General features: G+C 40.9%; 1 protein-coding gene across 1 annotated transcript in view; it reads right to left on the bottom strand.

Annotated features, from left to right (window-relative positions):
* Nucleotides 1-15,818, bottom strand: part of stau2 (staufen double-stranded RNA binding protein 2) — a 104,777-nt gene that overhangs the window by 35,710 nt on the left and 53,249 nt on the right. The window contains exon 12 of the mRNA XM_005912151.2: nt 10,409-10,764. Coding sequence (XP_005912213.1) covers nt 10,409-10,764 — 356 coding nt within the window. The remainder of the gene's footprint in view (nt 1-10,408; nt 10,765-15,818) is intronic.

The raw sequence follows: 15,818 nt of genomic DNA on the forward strand, positions 1-15,818 counted from the left end.
ACTAAAAACTACTTCCAAAAACATTCAGCTTTGATATTAATGAGTTTTTTGGGTTCATTGAGAACATGGTTGTTGTTCAATAATAAAATTATTCCTCAGAAATACAACTTGCCTAATAATTCTGCACTCCCTGTATAAACTTGTTTTCATCCATCCATCCACTGCTTATCTGAGTCGGCAGTGTAAGCAGACACCCAGACCTCCTTTGTCCTGGCCAATTTGTCCAGATCTTCAGGGGGACACCAAGATATTCTTAAAATAGCCAAAAGATGGAATCTTTCCACTGTGTCTTGGATCTGCCTCAGGAGAGGGCATTCCTGAAACACCTCACCCAGGAAGTATCCTAGTCAGATCTCCAGACCACCTCAACTGCCTACTTTCATTGTGGAGGAGTAGTGGCTCTGCTCCAAGTCCCTCTGGAGTTATGGAGCTCCTCATCCTATTTCAAAGGCTGATTCCAGATACTCTCTGATGGAAGGTTCTAATGACGCTCGCATCAGAAATCTCATTGTTTTTGGTCACTTTGGTCATGGCCAGGGGTGAGAATAGCAACGTAGATCAGTCGATCATGGATCAATCAGCCCTTGTTCGTTTTCTCTTCATAGTGGTGTTTTGAATCGCTTTTCATCTGGTCCTACCCAGGACCAATTTGCCTTGAGACACAATACTGGGGCAAACTCCCACCAACAAAGTAGCTCCTGGGATCTCTACGGCACCAGGTAAAGGTGTTGATTCCATCTATTTTGTGAACAACTTATCCAACTACAGGGCTGTATCCTATCTGAGCTAACATTTTGTAACAGGAGGGATATGGCATGACTGCAGTTTTGTGTGTGATCCATTTCCCAGAATAAAGAAACTGTTAAACCTATTATGAAGGAACAGTGGTTCCTGATGTCATAGTTTCTCTTCTATGTAGCATTGCATTCTGTTCATTATTTGTCATTACCATTTAGCTGCAAAACTATGTAAGGAGTAGGGTTTCTTTCTGACCTCCCCCTGAGATTTCCTACACTTAAATATCTTAACAACTACTGGATCATATCCAAAGTATCCTAATGAATTTGGCTATCCCCTAGCACAGCTCTTGGTCGATTATGCTTTGTTTTCTTTGGGGTATATGTTACAGTCCCCCCTCTGAGATCTGGAGCTGGAAACACTTCCTCTTTAAGCCTGTAATGCCCCTGACACGCTGTATGATACTGGATCATAAAAGTACACATGACGTAGTCAAGCTAACAGCAAAATTGCAGCTAAAATAGCAAAGTTGGCAAGTCACCAAACATCAACAGGAGGGTTTTCTTTCTTGGTGGCTTTTTGATAAAAGTGCCTGATTATGAGTATTTACCAGAGACTGTGACCTAGAGGAAGGACAGAAATTTGCGTGATCTCCCAGCATCAAAGAACATAATGGCATCATCTGATTTATGATGATTTGTTGGAAACTAAAATAAATGAGCATCTTAAAAACAAAGGTCTATTCTACCATCCAGGCCGTCTGTTTTGAGTGCATGTTTGCATGCATCTGTGAGCGCATGCATTCTAAACAGGCCAAACTAATCATCCCAGGTCCCATCACAGAAAACAGCCTCTAATCCACTTCCTTCAGAGACAAAGAGGCAGGAAAGTTATGCAAGGCCTGCGATTGATCGGCGGCACTAATGTGGAACGACCTTTGACATCTGGCTTCTAAAGCTGGATAGCTCCAGTGCTCCTCCTCATTTGAACAAACATGAACATGCACAAACTGAAACACAACTGCAGTCATCGCTCTTGCAGCCATGCTAAGAATTTATCTTTAGTGCACAAATATGCACGTCCACAGACAAAAATACAGGTAAAATATCCAAATTCAAGCAATCCACAATGAGGATTGTGCTACACAACGCTGTTAAGGTAACTTTGAATACAAATATCTGTGTAGTCACGTTCTCCATGTGACTGCACACTAAACTGAGTGTGAGTGGCACACAGTCAAAAATCGCAGAAATAACTTGGACTTCACAATAAAGTCTCCCAGGCTGGCATTGTTGGTGAGAACCAATTAGAAGTCCATGTTGAGCAACTTCAGTGAGGACTCAAAGGCCTGTGAGTGTTCGAAGGACTCTGTTAATATACCTTTGGCTTCTATAATGGGCAGGAGGTTGAAGGCAAACAGAGTGGCTGCTCTTAAAAACTTTAAGTGCACTTTGCCTGAATCACAGAGAGATGTCCTAAGAAAAAGAACAAAGCAAGTTCGACCTTCTATTGAAACCAGTCCATTATCAGAAACTTCCCAGAGGAGTTTGCTAAAATAAGTGCAATGAGTGACATGAGAAAAATTAACAATGGAATATTTTACTGCAATCACACATGTCAGGCATGCAAGCCTTTTCAAAATTTGTAAAAGGTATCTGTTTCAACTGCTGACACAGTCCGAAGGCTGCTGTTTTAGCAAAACAGATAAGATCGTATTTTGATTGGTACAAAAAGTTATTTTTTGAGGTTATTGAAGAGAAAAAAAGAATGATGTAATCAGACATATACATAGATTGGTGTGCAATTACATCTTCTAACAAAATAAACAAACCTTTTAGGTAATAACCCATTAGGAATATATAGGAGCAAGCACCATCTGGAACACCGTGGCTCATTTTTTTTGCATGTAACTAGAGACAGGCTACATACATACTGCGGCTAATAAGTTACTTGTAATTTAAAGATCACAAATAGTTCTTTAAAACTTTATATGAAGTCAGAGCTGTAACATACAAAACATGCATAAAATTGCTCATTTATTCCTAAAATTGTCACAGTTATTTATTGTCAAAAGATTAGACATGTGAGCCTCGTATCTCAGATCAGCTGTTTAAAAGCTAACAATATGCTAGCTAATGTTAGGCTCGAACATCCTAAAGATCAACACAGCATATCGAAACTCTAGCTATATTGACAGCTGCGGTAAACAGTGGATTGACAGCCTACAATCTGCCTGTTTGTCCTACTGTGGCCACCATAGCTAGGATTATGTACTTGAATTGTGAGGGGTAAAAAACACAGAATTAAGTTGACTGCAATCTCTAATAGACTGACATCTAGTGGTGGGATTTTACACACTGTACCTTTAAGCAAGCAATAATGCAAAGAGACAATAACTGAGGTTAAAATTACAAATGTAAGGAGCCAAAGGTCCAAAGTAGCAGCAGAGCAGTTACTGATTCGAAGATCAGAGCAATTATCCACTTTTTTTTCAACAGCTAGAAAAACATTACTGTGTGTTTAAACAGATACGAACATTTTAATATCTCCTATAGTCCATAAAAGCTATTTCTCCCTAGAACGATCCTCTTGATTACTCTTTCGGAATTGCGATTTATAGAAACCAGTGCAGGGCCCTTTAAACTCTGCAGCAGGAGTGAGTGAAGTCTATCATGGCAGGAGGAATGGGGTGTGTCAGCAAAACACACAGCTGATTCAGGGTGCCAAAATTTAGCTGCAGTAATTCAACAACGCTGGTCTTGAACTGAAATCCAGAAATATGACATTATCTAGTGCGATCTGCAGAGGCCAGCATCTATGTTGAGCTCAGTGTGTGTGTCTCTATAATAAAAACACAAACACCAAAGTCAAATAGAGGAGCACAAATGTACACACACGCACCATTACTGCTTTTGAAAAGACAGAATAACTGTACAGCAATACATTTACAAGGGTCTATTAAATAGAACTCCAAACTTAACACTTCAGCTTATCAGGTCCCCACCAATACACCAAAACAACTAGATACACACAGACACACACACAGACACACCTTCATTTAGTAAATAGATAGCAGACACTTTGGGAAATACCCTTACCTCCCTTCAAGAGACTGATACCACTCAAATGTAAGAATGAAACTATAGTCAACAGTCCACGACTACTCTGTCACTTACTGTGGTTTCATATTTAGGAGCATTAAGATAGCTATTATGGGTATTTCTGTAACTTTTGTAAAAGCCAATGTTTTTTTTACAACTTCAAAAATGATCACTTTATTGTAATCTCATTCTTTAAGTCGCTGCCCACAGCTCGTGGCTGCGGATGAGGATGGAAGCATCTATTAACTTAAATCAGCAGCTCTGCTCTCACGACCACCGTCTCTTCACCGCAACAGAACAGGCCAGCAGCTGCATCTCTGCTGAAGTCCCAGCAATCCTAAGACAAGTCTTTGCAACCGGGGATTGAATTGTCAGGGTCGGTGAGGTAAAAATGGATAGTGTTTGTTTTCTCAGTGCTAAAATAAAATGCCCACAAGTCGTGCAGAATTTTTTTAAGTGGTAAAAGAAAACATTCATGAAATTGCTATTGTAACATTACGCTGTTCTGTGGTCACAGTTATCATAGTACGAACCAAATATCCAGAGAGATTTGGGGACAGAAAACAACACAAAAGGGGCATTTTCATTCTGTGATTTTATATCATTAAATTGTCAACAGATCACTTGTGACTTTGTCTGCAGCTTGTGAAACAGCTCACTCAGTTGAGAAGGAGTCGCAATGAATAGAAGCATCCAGGCTGGAGACTTTCTGAGAACGGCGGCTTATGTGAAGAAAATAAAAATAAATAACTGTTTGGGAATCAAAGCGGTCGGTTAACACGCCCTCGGTCTCCTAATGCTAAGCCTGCACTGACACAAAACTGCAATCACAGTGTAGTTTTGAGAATTACATGAAATATGATCAATACTATCAAAATACAAGAGAACAAAGGCGAGTAAAAAACGATTATGGTGCATATTCAAATTTGCAATATGCTGCGCTCGCACTTGAGGGTATATGATTTAAAGGTTTGCAAATGGGCTTGATTGTGGTGTAAAAACATCATCACTCAGTTTTGCCAAGCACACAGACGCAGGCATATCCACTAACACGCATACGGAGGGCCACCATGTAAGCAGAGACTGCGCGCCGAGCCAGCACAGCATTAGTGGTCTGATTTATACCACCGACAAAACTTGTTTTCGAAGATCGCTCTTCACACAAATATGCCGCAGAGCGCAGCTGGAAGCCATCACCCTGCCGCGGAAATCAAACGTGGATGGATTAGCCATCCCAAAATGTATTTTCTAATGCAAATCCCAGAGTAAACAGAGAATAGAGGGATGAGATGATGACAAGGAAGTTGGAAACAAACTGTTAGAGTCTTTGAACGTTTGTACCAGATTAGGCGTTTGATGTTAATACAGAGAGATGAGAGTGAGCAATGGAGATTGGAGAAGAGGGAAAGGTGGAAAGGGAGTGGTGTAGAAAGTGCTAGGGTGGGTACGAGGTGGAGACGGCACCATTTGAAGTGGTTTTTCTGCAAAGCCAAAGAGGGAAGCGTAGAGAGAAGAACAAATACCGTATAAATGTGAGAAATCCTGGGAACTGCACTGAATGGATATCAACACCAGTCACTCGCCAAGGATAGTGTTTTCATTAACATGGGATTTCCCCCCACAAAAGTTCTGCCTCCAGCACGGCAACATCTACATCCCTCCATTTTCTCCAAATCCATCTTCCAAGTTAAGCCTGCCGTGACTAGTTAAAATAACTCAGCTGATTAATATCTCTGCTGTGTTATTGCTTTGGACAGAACTGATAGACACAGTAGATACAAATCAACTCCTCTAGACACAGACTGGAATGACAGTGCAGTGTGCTGATCTCTGTCCACTGTAATGCATACCCAAGTAAGTAGACCTTATCAGTTTTTTTAATCCAATAAGTGGTTACATATTTGTACATTTTATTGTGCACCTTTTACTGTGATTCTGTGAATGGTTTGGGAAACATCAAGTAATCTAATATGTTATGCTTTAATGTAAGAATTCTGCAGGTTTGTTGAAAACTCGGTTACACTTAAGAAAGTGATTCTGTCATGTGTCCCACTGCAAATCCAAGATACAAACTCAGGAAGGGTGTAAATTCTAACTTTTGCTGAAAAAAGGTTACTCCCTTTCACCCCTTACTATATAGCTTAGGGTTTTAAGAGTATGAAGAGCAAAACACTATTACCATTGCCATTATAGTGGACCTTATCTACAGAGAAGCCCATTCTTACACTTCAAACTGAAAAATTAGATTTTTTAAAGTAGTAAAACCCAGTTTCTCCCAGTACAGCCTTGTCTTGTTTGCACCTGACCGAACAGATATTCTCATATTTTAAAGACCCAACTGTCTGGAGAGGCAGAGTAATGGCTTGCATTTTACTCCCGCTACACAATCATGAAACATGACCTGAAGCGCTTGCATATAAATACAAATGAGGCCAACCTGAAAGCGCGATATTGTGCCCCAACACATTCTGCCAAGTGTGACATGAGCTGAGAGTTTGACCAGTAGCTTGTGGAGTATCTAAAATGTGCAAAATTCAAGGAAAATACTGCTGTAGACTGAATGCGTAGTGACTCCATAACCTGTTCACAAACATCCCAGTACCAGGAATGCATTAAGTGAGTATCTTGAAAATAAATCTGCAAGTAGACTGAAAACATTTTATAAAGAAAAGGAATTTTCTGCTGAAACACTCAATATTGGTGCACACATATGTGACTACTTGATAACATTTATACTCCCTTCTTTTTCCATTTATCGACTTTTAAATATGTGAAATCCTGCCAAGCAGAAAGTGCCGCTCTGATAAATGCCTGCTTAGTTTTAAAAAATAAAATTCAGGTATGAAGGCATGAGGAGGAATAAATCAGGTCCACAGCAGCAGATCTGTTGTGGTCCAGATGTGTACCATAGCACCATGTGGAGCTGATGGGAAAAAATATCATTAGCATTCCATCAATCACCGATATCTTATATAAACTTTTTCCCCTGCTCATTTCTTACTGAGGTAACATTTAATAATATGAGGCGGTCAGCAATAACTGACTGGTGACTACCAGAGTCAAACACGTAGAAATGGACATAACATACAGAAACATGATAGAAGTAGTAGGCCAGAAAAAAGGTACGTGGACACAGAAACTGAGAATCTGTTATGTAGCTTTCATTCACTTCTTCATCCTGTTCCATGTGTTGTCTATTACCTCCTGCTTTGTTTTGTTTCTGCCCCACTTCCAGCACACATACCCAGCGTGCCAACAACACACTAGCCAAATTAATAGCAAATACACAAAGACACACATACGTACAAAAACACTGGAATAAGTGACAGCATCTTTGCTCCAAGCTGGCATGAGTACAACACACTGTTGCTTATCCAATCGGAGCTTCCACTAGAGGCCATTTTCCAATCAAATCAAAGTGGGGCTTAGCAGGTAGGCCCCGGCTTTTGTTTGCAGCGCTGGATGGATGAAACAGACACTATGAGAATGTCCTTCGTTTTTGATTTGTTCCTTTAATCCACCACTAGGAGGTCTCTGTAATCCGCTCACTTGGATGACATAATTACATTTTTCTAATAATTATACATCAGACAAGCAGATTAATATTAAATTGCTAAAAAGATCTTAGTGTGGATTTGACTACTCGTTTGCTGTTGAGTATGGCTGACAGGAAGACGGCTCAACACAAAGCAGCACATTACGTGACCACTGGAAAAGCAGACAAGTGCAGCTTTTGGCAAAAACATTTGAAATCTGTGGTGATTTGGCCGCAAAAACACATAAGAATACATAAGCCTTAAAAAGCCTGCCTAGCATGGCTCTGTAAGCAACCAGAGGTTCTCATTACAAACCCACATGATATGAAACATCCCCTCAATAGAACACATATTGTCTGCGTGTCTCAATTACAGCCTGAATTCCTCACTTAAGAAATGCGCACACACACATGCACACACACACAAGCACACGGGAATATGTGAGTACACTGATTATGGTTTGTGTATTTATTCACAGAAACGCATGGGAGGATGAACAGACAAATATATTTGCAGCAATGTGAAATGGGTTACAGTTTGTAATGTTTGGCAACAACACCAACTTAAACTTTACACACAGGCTTTGCCCAGCTCTTCCATTTCCACTAAACAGAACCTGCTGTGTGTGTGTGTGTATTTGCGCATATGTACAAGTGTGTCTGGGCTTGGCCAGGCAGCAGAGCTCTCTCAGGTTACACACACACAGGAAGGCTCAGAGCAATAACAAAGGCCTTTCAAAGGAACCCTCAGCAGGTTAAGATAAAATGTTTTCGCTCAAACTGATAAAAAGCATCTGCAGCTTAAATGAGCAGGCGCTGGTATCAGTGGCGAGGTATGTGCAGCAGATCGGCCGGGACAGATTAAAACAGACAGCGGGTTGTCTCCCTCTTGGACGCACAGAGACCTAAGAGCAAGTGTATGTGTGCGTCCAGTCTAGTACTGACAGAAACACCTGTGAGGTTTAGTTCCAGCTTTAAATCCTCGGCGTGCCAATAATGTGAGAAACAGAAAATGGATAGGGTGTTATCGAGCAGTTCTAGGTTGTACGCTCCACACACAAGTCCCACTGTGCTGTAGGACAACCGCTGTGATGACTCTAAGATACTGTAGACTCGGCAACCTCTAGCACATACTTTAAATGTGTATTTTCATTTTTCTTTTTAACTGTCCAAATATCTTCTTTATAAACACACGGCTGATGAAGAACACATTTTTATTTGCAGCACTGTTCTAGAGGGAGAAGAATTTGGACACAGTTGTTGATCATATTTATGCATGGTCATGCTAACATCTGTCATGTCATATGTGATTACTGTATGGGTGTAGTGCTGGAGGAGAAGGGGGGGGTGTCTTTAACTTTTTTTAGTTGGAATTATTAAATTTATGACATAATTGAATGCAGTTTAAATGACAAGACTTTATTACACAAGAATAATAAAGGTTAAAGCAGCAAGAAAGTTCACTGAGCAAAACAGGAAAATTCAGATTTTTTAACTTTTTTTTAAACTTTGAAACATTTGCTTCAAAGATGCTGATCAAATTCGCTTGCGTTCAGTTGGCATCGTCAAATCGACTTGTGAATTTCTGTATATGTAGATGCAAAAAGATTTGAGATTTTTAACTGATTTATCACAGTTAATTGCCATATTATCACAAACATATTGCATGTAATTGTCATCTCGATCCCATTTAACTGCAGACTGATAGCAGCAGACCGACTCTGTCTAATTGCTGCTGTCTTGATGCATCAATCTGTTTGTAATGATATGGCGATTAACTGTGAAAAATCTGTGAAAACCTCAAATCTGTTGGCATCTACATATGCAGAAATTCACATTAAACAGAATTTCATATTAACAACTTGCATTTGGAGTCCAGCCAGAACCTCATAGATCTGGAGCAGAAATTCCTCTATATATAGCGGTGCAGTAGCTACAGGATGACGATTTAGCAACAAAATGACATGGGTGACAACCTTCCTTTTTGATAGGAATATAACCAGAACAAAACCAGCTGGTAACCAGTTGAATCGAGTCCCCTATTGCAAAGAAAGACAGAAACTAGTTATGCTAACTGGTAGAAACCGACTCCAACCAGATATCCAGCAAAGAGTGTAATAGACATGCTGGTCCACAGTGTCCATTCCACTCAAAAATGTGAAATGGACATGTATGCAGAAGTTGCAATAACAGCAGAGAGAGATATTTTATTTCAAGCCAACATACAAAAAAATCACAGGAAAGTGTTTAAACGGATATTAATAACATATTTACATGTATATACATATTAGCCGCCTAGCTTAATCATTTCTGATGTTAAGGACCCTGGAACACACTTTATATGATTTTTGCTCACTAGCAACTTGTTGGCTTTAAAGATATTATCTTCCCCTGCTGGAAATGCAGTTTCCGTTTCATGTTTTGGAGAGGCAAAGCGTGAAATGGACACGGTGGACCAGCGTGTCTATTACACATGTTGGTGTGATACTGGGTTGCTGAGTCAGGTGTTTTATTTGGAGACAGGCTTCCTCCTACTAGGTGACCTGTGCAATCACCTTGCTATCAAAAGTAGTTGCCCAGAGGTTGAGAGTGTTATATTCTCTGGGCAATCAGTTGGTTGCCTCAAAAATGCTAAAGATTTTAATGTAATCAATGGGCAAGCACCAATTTTTCCTAGGAGCAAAGATGTCAACATCCTATTTTATTCTGCGCCAATAACAAACTGCATGTTGAGATCTGAGAGTGTGTCCAATGGAAATGAAACAAAATCTGTCAGACAACCAATGAGGCTGTAAACAGAATGTTGTTATATCATGCCACTCACTTATTAAGGCTTATATGAACTTTGTACTAACTATGCTGAGGTACTTCCAGTGACAGAGTGACACATTTAATGAATTCACCTATATTACTGCCAATAAAAATGTTTGGTAATACTGCAAAAGTAGGGCATAACACAGGCCACTTACCATGTAACAAAAATTATTTTTTAGATGTACAGAAATTTTAGAGGTTCACCTCTTTTGCATCTTACCTGGAAGCCCTGGATGCGAGCCAGGTAGTCCAGCTGCTGTGCTGGCTGCACTGAGACACCACAGGCCAGGTTCTTCCCCTTCATGGGCAGTGAGGCTTCGGCTGTGGGTGACTGACCGTTCAGCAGCAGCTCCCTGGCCATGGTAGCGGTTGGGCTGGGTGAGGAGGATGAGCCACTGTAATAAGAAGGGTGTCCTGGGGGTAGCGGGGCAGAGCAGGGCCCCATGTCTTTTGATGCCATGTAGTTAACGGAGTTGCTACTGGTGCTCCCGGGGCCCGGAGCACTGCCACCTTGCTTTCTACTGGCCTCCATCTCCTGATAGACATCTGGGCTTAGGTGGAGCAGACCCTTTTGGGCTGGAGGGGTCAAGAAGGGGGGGGGGGAGGAAGGGAGGGAGGTGAAGATTTAAAAAAAAAAAAGATGTTAGTATGAATAGATAAATGGACACAAAGAAAAGTATAAAGAGTTAAAAGAGGCAAAACAGAATAAAGGAATGACATTAGGAAAGAGAACAGAGAAAAAGGTTATTATGGATCTCATAATTAAGCGTTGAAATCTCATGAATACAGATTCCTTAGCCACTTACATTAACACAATACCAAGGAGTGTTTGTCTATGTGGGTGCCCAACTGTGTCCATTTGTGTGCCTACAAGTGTGAGCTCCTAAACTGGCATTTCGTCACCAAACATAGTTGACAGTTACTTGTGTTTTGGCAGGTCCAAGCACTATCAAAGCGTCTGCTGGGAAACACACACACAGCCTCTTTCTTTCTCACTCTCAAACACAAACACAGAGACACAAACGGAGCATCCACCAATATCAACAGAGTGTCTATGACTTCATCTTTGATGGAAAACAGCACCGTCACTTCACTGGTATCCTGCTCCAGTTTTTATGTCTTCAAACATAGACCCAGCTGAACCTCAAAGGAAGTTTAGTCACAGAAAAAAGGTTCTTGTTATATTATTTTGAAAATAATGAGGAAATGTCCCAAATGGCCTGGCCGAGGCACCTTTGTGGTCTAACAAGTGAAACTGGACAATACTTGCTGTAGTTCTAGCCAGCTGAACACAACAGCACCATTTTAAAGCTTTCTGGACTCTGATATCACTGACCTGAAAGTGTTGCGGAAGCAGGAAATGCCCGTGGGTTGGGATTCAATACGTTTGTTACTCTGTGGCCGTGGTGAAAGTGAAAGGAAGGAGTACAAGGCATTAAAAGAATGCAAGGAATTGTAAAGAGAGGATAAAAGAAGGAGGATGAGCTGGCAGCTCGTTCAGATGGAAGAGGATGTGGGGATGAGTGAATGTGAAACCCATGAGGAGCCTCCAAGCCCAGCCAAGGTCACCAGAGACAGGAAGACCAGCTGTCTGTGTGTCTGTGCACATGTCTGTGGGCTTGTTTGTGTGTGCATATGGACCAACAGCTGGGAGAAAGCGCTGGAGCGAGCACTTGACTGACAGGTCACTTCCTGTTTCAGTTAACATTTACAATCACAGACAGAAATACACAAACAAGGACAGAGTTTTGCACAATTGTAGCTTACTCTAGTGTAAGGTTTCTGGGAACCTGCTGACAGTATTTCCCATAATGAACAATGAAGTTTGCATTCCTTTCCAGAGCAGCAGAAAAGCTGAAGGAAACAAATGAAATCCAGAACTTATTGCTCGTACTACAACAAGTGGCCCCTTGCCAACAATGACACAAATGCTAGGACTTTTCCCCCCTCCTCCCAATCATGATGACAACTTTAATTTGAATTTACACAAGTAAAACTTGCAGGCCTGCACATTCTGAATGCAGCATCATAAAAAATGAAAGGTGTTAGCCAACATGACATCAGCAGTGGACAAAGAGAATAGGAGGAGGGGGAGGAGGAGGCAGTCAATGTGATCCATGTGAGTTTCTGTGACTGCCCAGTGCATGTGAGAGTGTTTGCATGTTTGCATGTGATTGAGTACTTAAAGCTGGTGTCAGATGGTAAGCGAGAGCGTGAGAGCAAGAAACAACAAGAGTGAGACAATGGACGAGAGACAGTGGGAGTGAATAAGCAAGAGTGGCTGGATGTGTTTGCGCGTGATGCTGGACAGTGATTGTGAAATTGTGTACATAAAGTGGGAGAAAGTTAGTGAAAGGGGAGAGCGGGAGAAAAGCAGGCTGAGCCTGAGAAGTGGTGAACGGAGGAGTAGGGAGAGCTTATTTGTGGTACCGGTTCCAGGCAGTTGCAGAGGGGTCCCACCCAGACTCGGTGTCCGGTGGGCCAGGGGAGCATTGGAGGAAAGCCAGAGCCAAGCATGAGACTGATCGAAAACAGATAGGGCCGAAGCCCGCCGCTATAAATCACCACTGTGGAGCAAGACCTTCACATAGCTTACACATGCACACAATGCACACGCACACACGCACACACACACACACACACACACACACACGAACAGCAGGAAATGAAATGTGGCAACTCAAGTGAAAAGCCGTGCTGCAAGACCCATGGGAATAGAAGGGAGAAAAATCACCCTCTTACTTCTTTTACTTAGGCTTTCTTTTTATGCTCTCTTCCTGTCTCTAAGCCACCCTGTTTGTTGTAGCAATGCCTTCCAGAGCTTACATAGGGCAAAGGACACTGACGCGCACACACACAAAGAGTAAAATGAGGGTTGTAGGTGCCTGAGGTGCGTGTGTGGGTGTTTTGTCTGGGAATGGAAAGAACAGAAAGACAGAGGGATAAATGGACAGCCCTTGACATATTTACCTACTTTCTCCCACTATGCCTTATATAACGCAGAAACATTCTTTGTGTGGAGCATAGCTCGTCAATGACAGCATTGGTTATGTGTAGGAAATTGCGTTTGTGTTACCTCAGGCTAGTAAATGGAAGAAGATCAAAAATAGAGTTAACCCATTTTGCCAATATGCAACAGCTTTTAAAGCTAAATTAAAAAAAAGGTTTAGACAGAACTGAGTTTTTGAAACCTTTTCAAGGGTTCCGTCCTGCTTTATGTCCTTTTCTGCTATAACTACCTGAAAATGGATCAAAGGACATGATATTTGCCACGTCAGTTACATACATAAAACATTAAAAAATCAGCTGACAATAATGCTTATTAGGCCTCTATATCATCCTCACATTTTGAAGCAGCTGGTGTCCTTTGCACACATCCCTACATGGGGCCCCTGTAGTGAGTTTTCCAACTAAGATGCCATTGCAAATGGTTCACTTGTTGTTTGGGGGGAAAAGAGTGAAGTTTGCCAGCCTTCTGTGGCCCTCTAACACTTTTGATCCCCACGGAGAGGCCTGTGTGGGTAATGTTTTAAACATATATCTCGAGCTACACCTGAAATGTGGACTGTGGTTCTTCCTTTGCCTGTGATTTTTAGTTTTTGCCTCTAACCTAGCCTAGTTTCTACTAACCTAGCAGACACACAATGAATAAAATGCCAATGATAACCTCCAGCAGCAACTCTAATTGCTCTAATTTCAGGATTGAGCCAAAAACAAACCATTTAAAATTTGTTTGACCTGAGGTATCCACTCACTAGAAGCAATAATTAAATCACACAGTAAAGTCTCTCTAGAATTTCTATTAACAATCAATCTAAAAACTTGAATATCCTGTTTTTATGCCATAACAGTGCAGACTGCAATAAAAATGCACGGCCTGATTGTAAATGGAATGCCATTATTATAAGTGTAGATTTAAGAAATGCTAGAAAACCTTTTTCCTGATAGCCTATAAATGTAACTTTCTATGTAAGTCTTAGTATCATTTTACCACCGCTTGGTAACTAATAACAGGACTGTATACCTTTTGGCACCAAATTAAAATTTCAGCAGCAACAGATTTATATTTTTGCATAAGTTTTTTTTTCTTAAATTGTGACCAACAGTCTTTTAAGACAGACAACAGGAATGACTGTGGCTGATAGTAGGATATGATCTACTGTTATCATCTACATTAAAGCATCTCAATTCAAAATTTTCAGTCATGTGACCGACTCATCATCCTAGCCGTCAATTATTATCTATCCATGGAGGAAAAACAAAGATATGAAGAGAAACTACATCCATACTTTAACCTGGCAGGTTTATTGAATCCCTAAAAGTAGCATTGTCTTTCCCAGAGTACCCATTTGGTCATGTCTACCTGTATCTGTATTTGTATGTAAAAAGAAAATTCACCCTACATTGCTGCCTGGATGAAAGCTTTTAAAGTAAGGATAGCTACATGAATTTTCGATCTGGAGGTAATTGTAAGTGTTACCTAGCTAACTCAAACAAACTACTATATGTAAATCTTTAGTTTTGTTGACTTGGACATTCACAGTGTAGGACCAGAAAAGTTCTGGTAGTATTAATCATCACATTACTGTTGTGTCATAAGAGTAAAGTTGAGCGAGTATTTTTCTGATGTCAGGTAAATCATCCCTACAGTTTAAATGAGACGCCACTGACAGCCTGAGTTGCTGTTAAGAAGCAGGGATTGATGCAAGTTGTCCTCATTTGGCAGGTTTAGGTGAGGTTTGCTCACATGTTGGTGCCATTTTCTACACCATTCTGGCAGCTATAAATAAATGTTCATTAGTGCATTGATTAGTGCATCCAATAGCACAGCAACTATCTGGCATTTTGGCTGAGTTAAACTTGAAAAAGTTGAAAGTATAGCTGGAGGGTAATGAACTGCAATACTGTCAGGTGGGCGTGTCCCAGTAGCTCTGACGTCACACAAAAACTTTGGATAGGATTCAAGTGCGGACTTTGATGGTCCGGACCTTTGTTGCAGGCTTTGTTCATGGCTAAGATCATTTTGGGTTAGAGTTGTTTTCTTTTTCTTTTGAAAGTGTACTAAACTAGCCAATAGGGTTGGGAGTAAACAAATTCTTTACTTTTCTAGGCATCTGAAAGAAGCAAGTGCAAATATGGGATACTGTCAGAGTGGATACTAGCCAGGGGCCTAGGTACTAGAGACCTTCTTGCTCCATAGTATAAAGTCTAATTTGTAAATTCATAATTCTTTGGTGACTTTACAGTGTACAAGCTGGGGTTCTGTGTCTGTCCTCCTGCACAATTTATCAAAGCAGCTCCCTTGCCTAAACATTTCCAATAGTGAGAATGTCTCTGAAACTGATTATTACCTCAAGCATGCAACACTTGAGGTAATAAGGGACTTTGGAGATGACTTCATTCTCCCTGTGCTGTTTGGAGTTAATTTGAGAAAATAGGTATATCCACATACGGTACAGTGAGACAAGGGAAGAGCATGGCACAACCAAATGATTGCAACCACGTGAAATTAGGCTTTTGTGTTTTTTTGTTTTTATAACATTTGCTTCAAAGACAGAGACCAGGGGCCTGTTCTTCGTACCTCGCTAAGTAAGTTAGCTGGATTAGATTGTTGACGATTTCGCGTGATC

The sequence above is a fragment of the Haplochromis burtoni genome, unplaced genomic scaffold, assembly GCF_018398535.1.
Source record: "Haplochromis burtoni strain Fernald_Lab_line unplaced genomic scaffold, NCSU_Asbu1 Contig_1, whole genome shotgun sequence".
In the NCBI taxonomy this organism is placed as follows: domain Eukaryota; kingdom Metazoa; phylum Chordata; class Actinopteri; order Cichliformes; family Cichlidae; genus Haplochromis; species Haplochromis burtoni.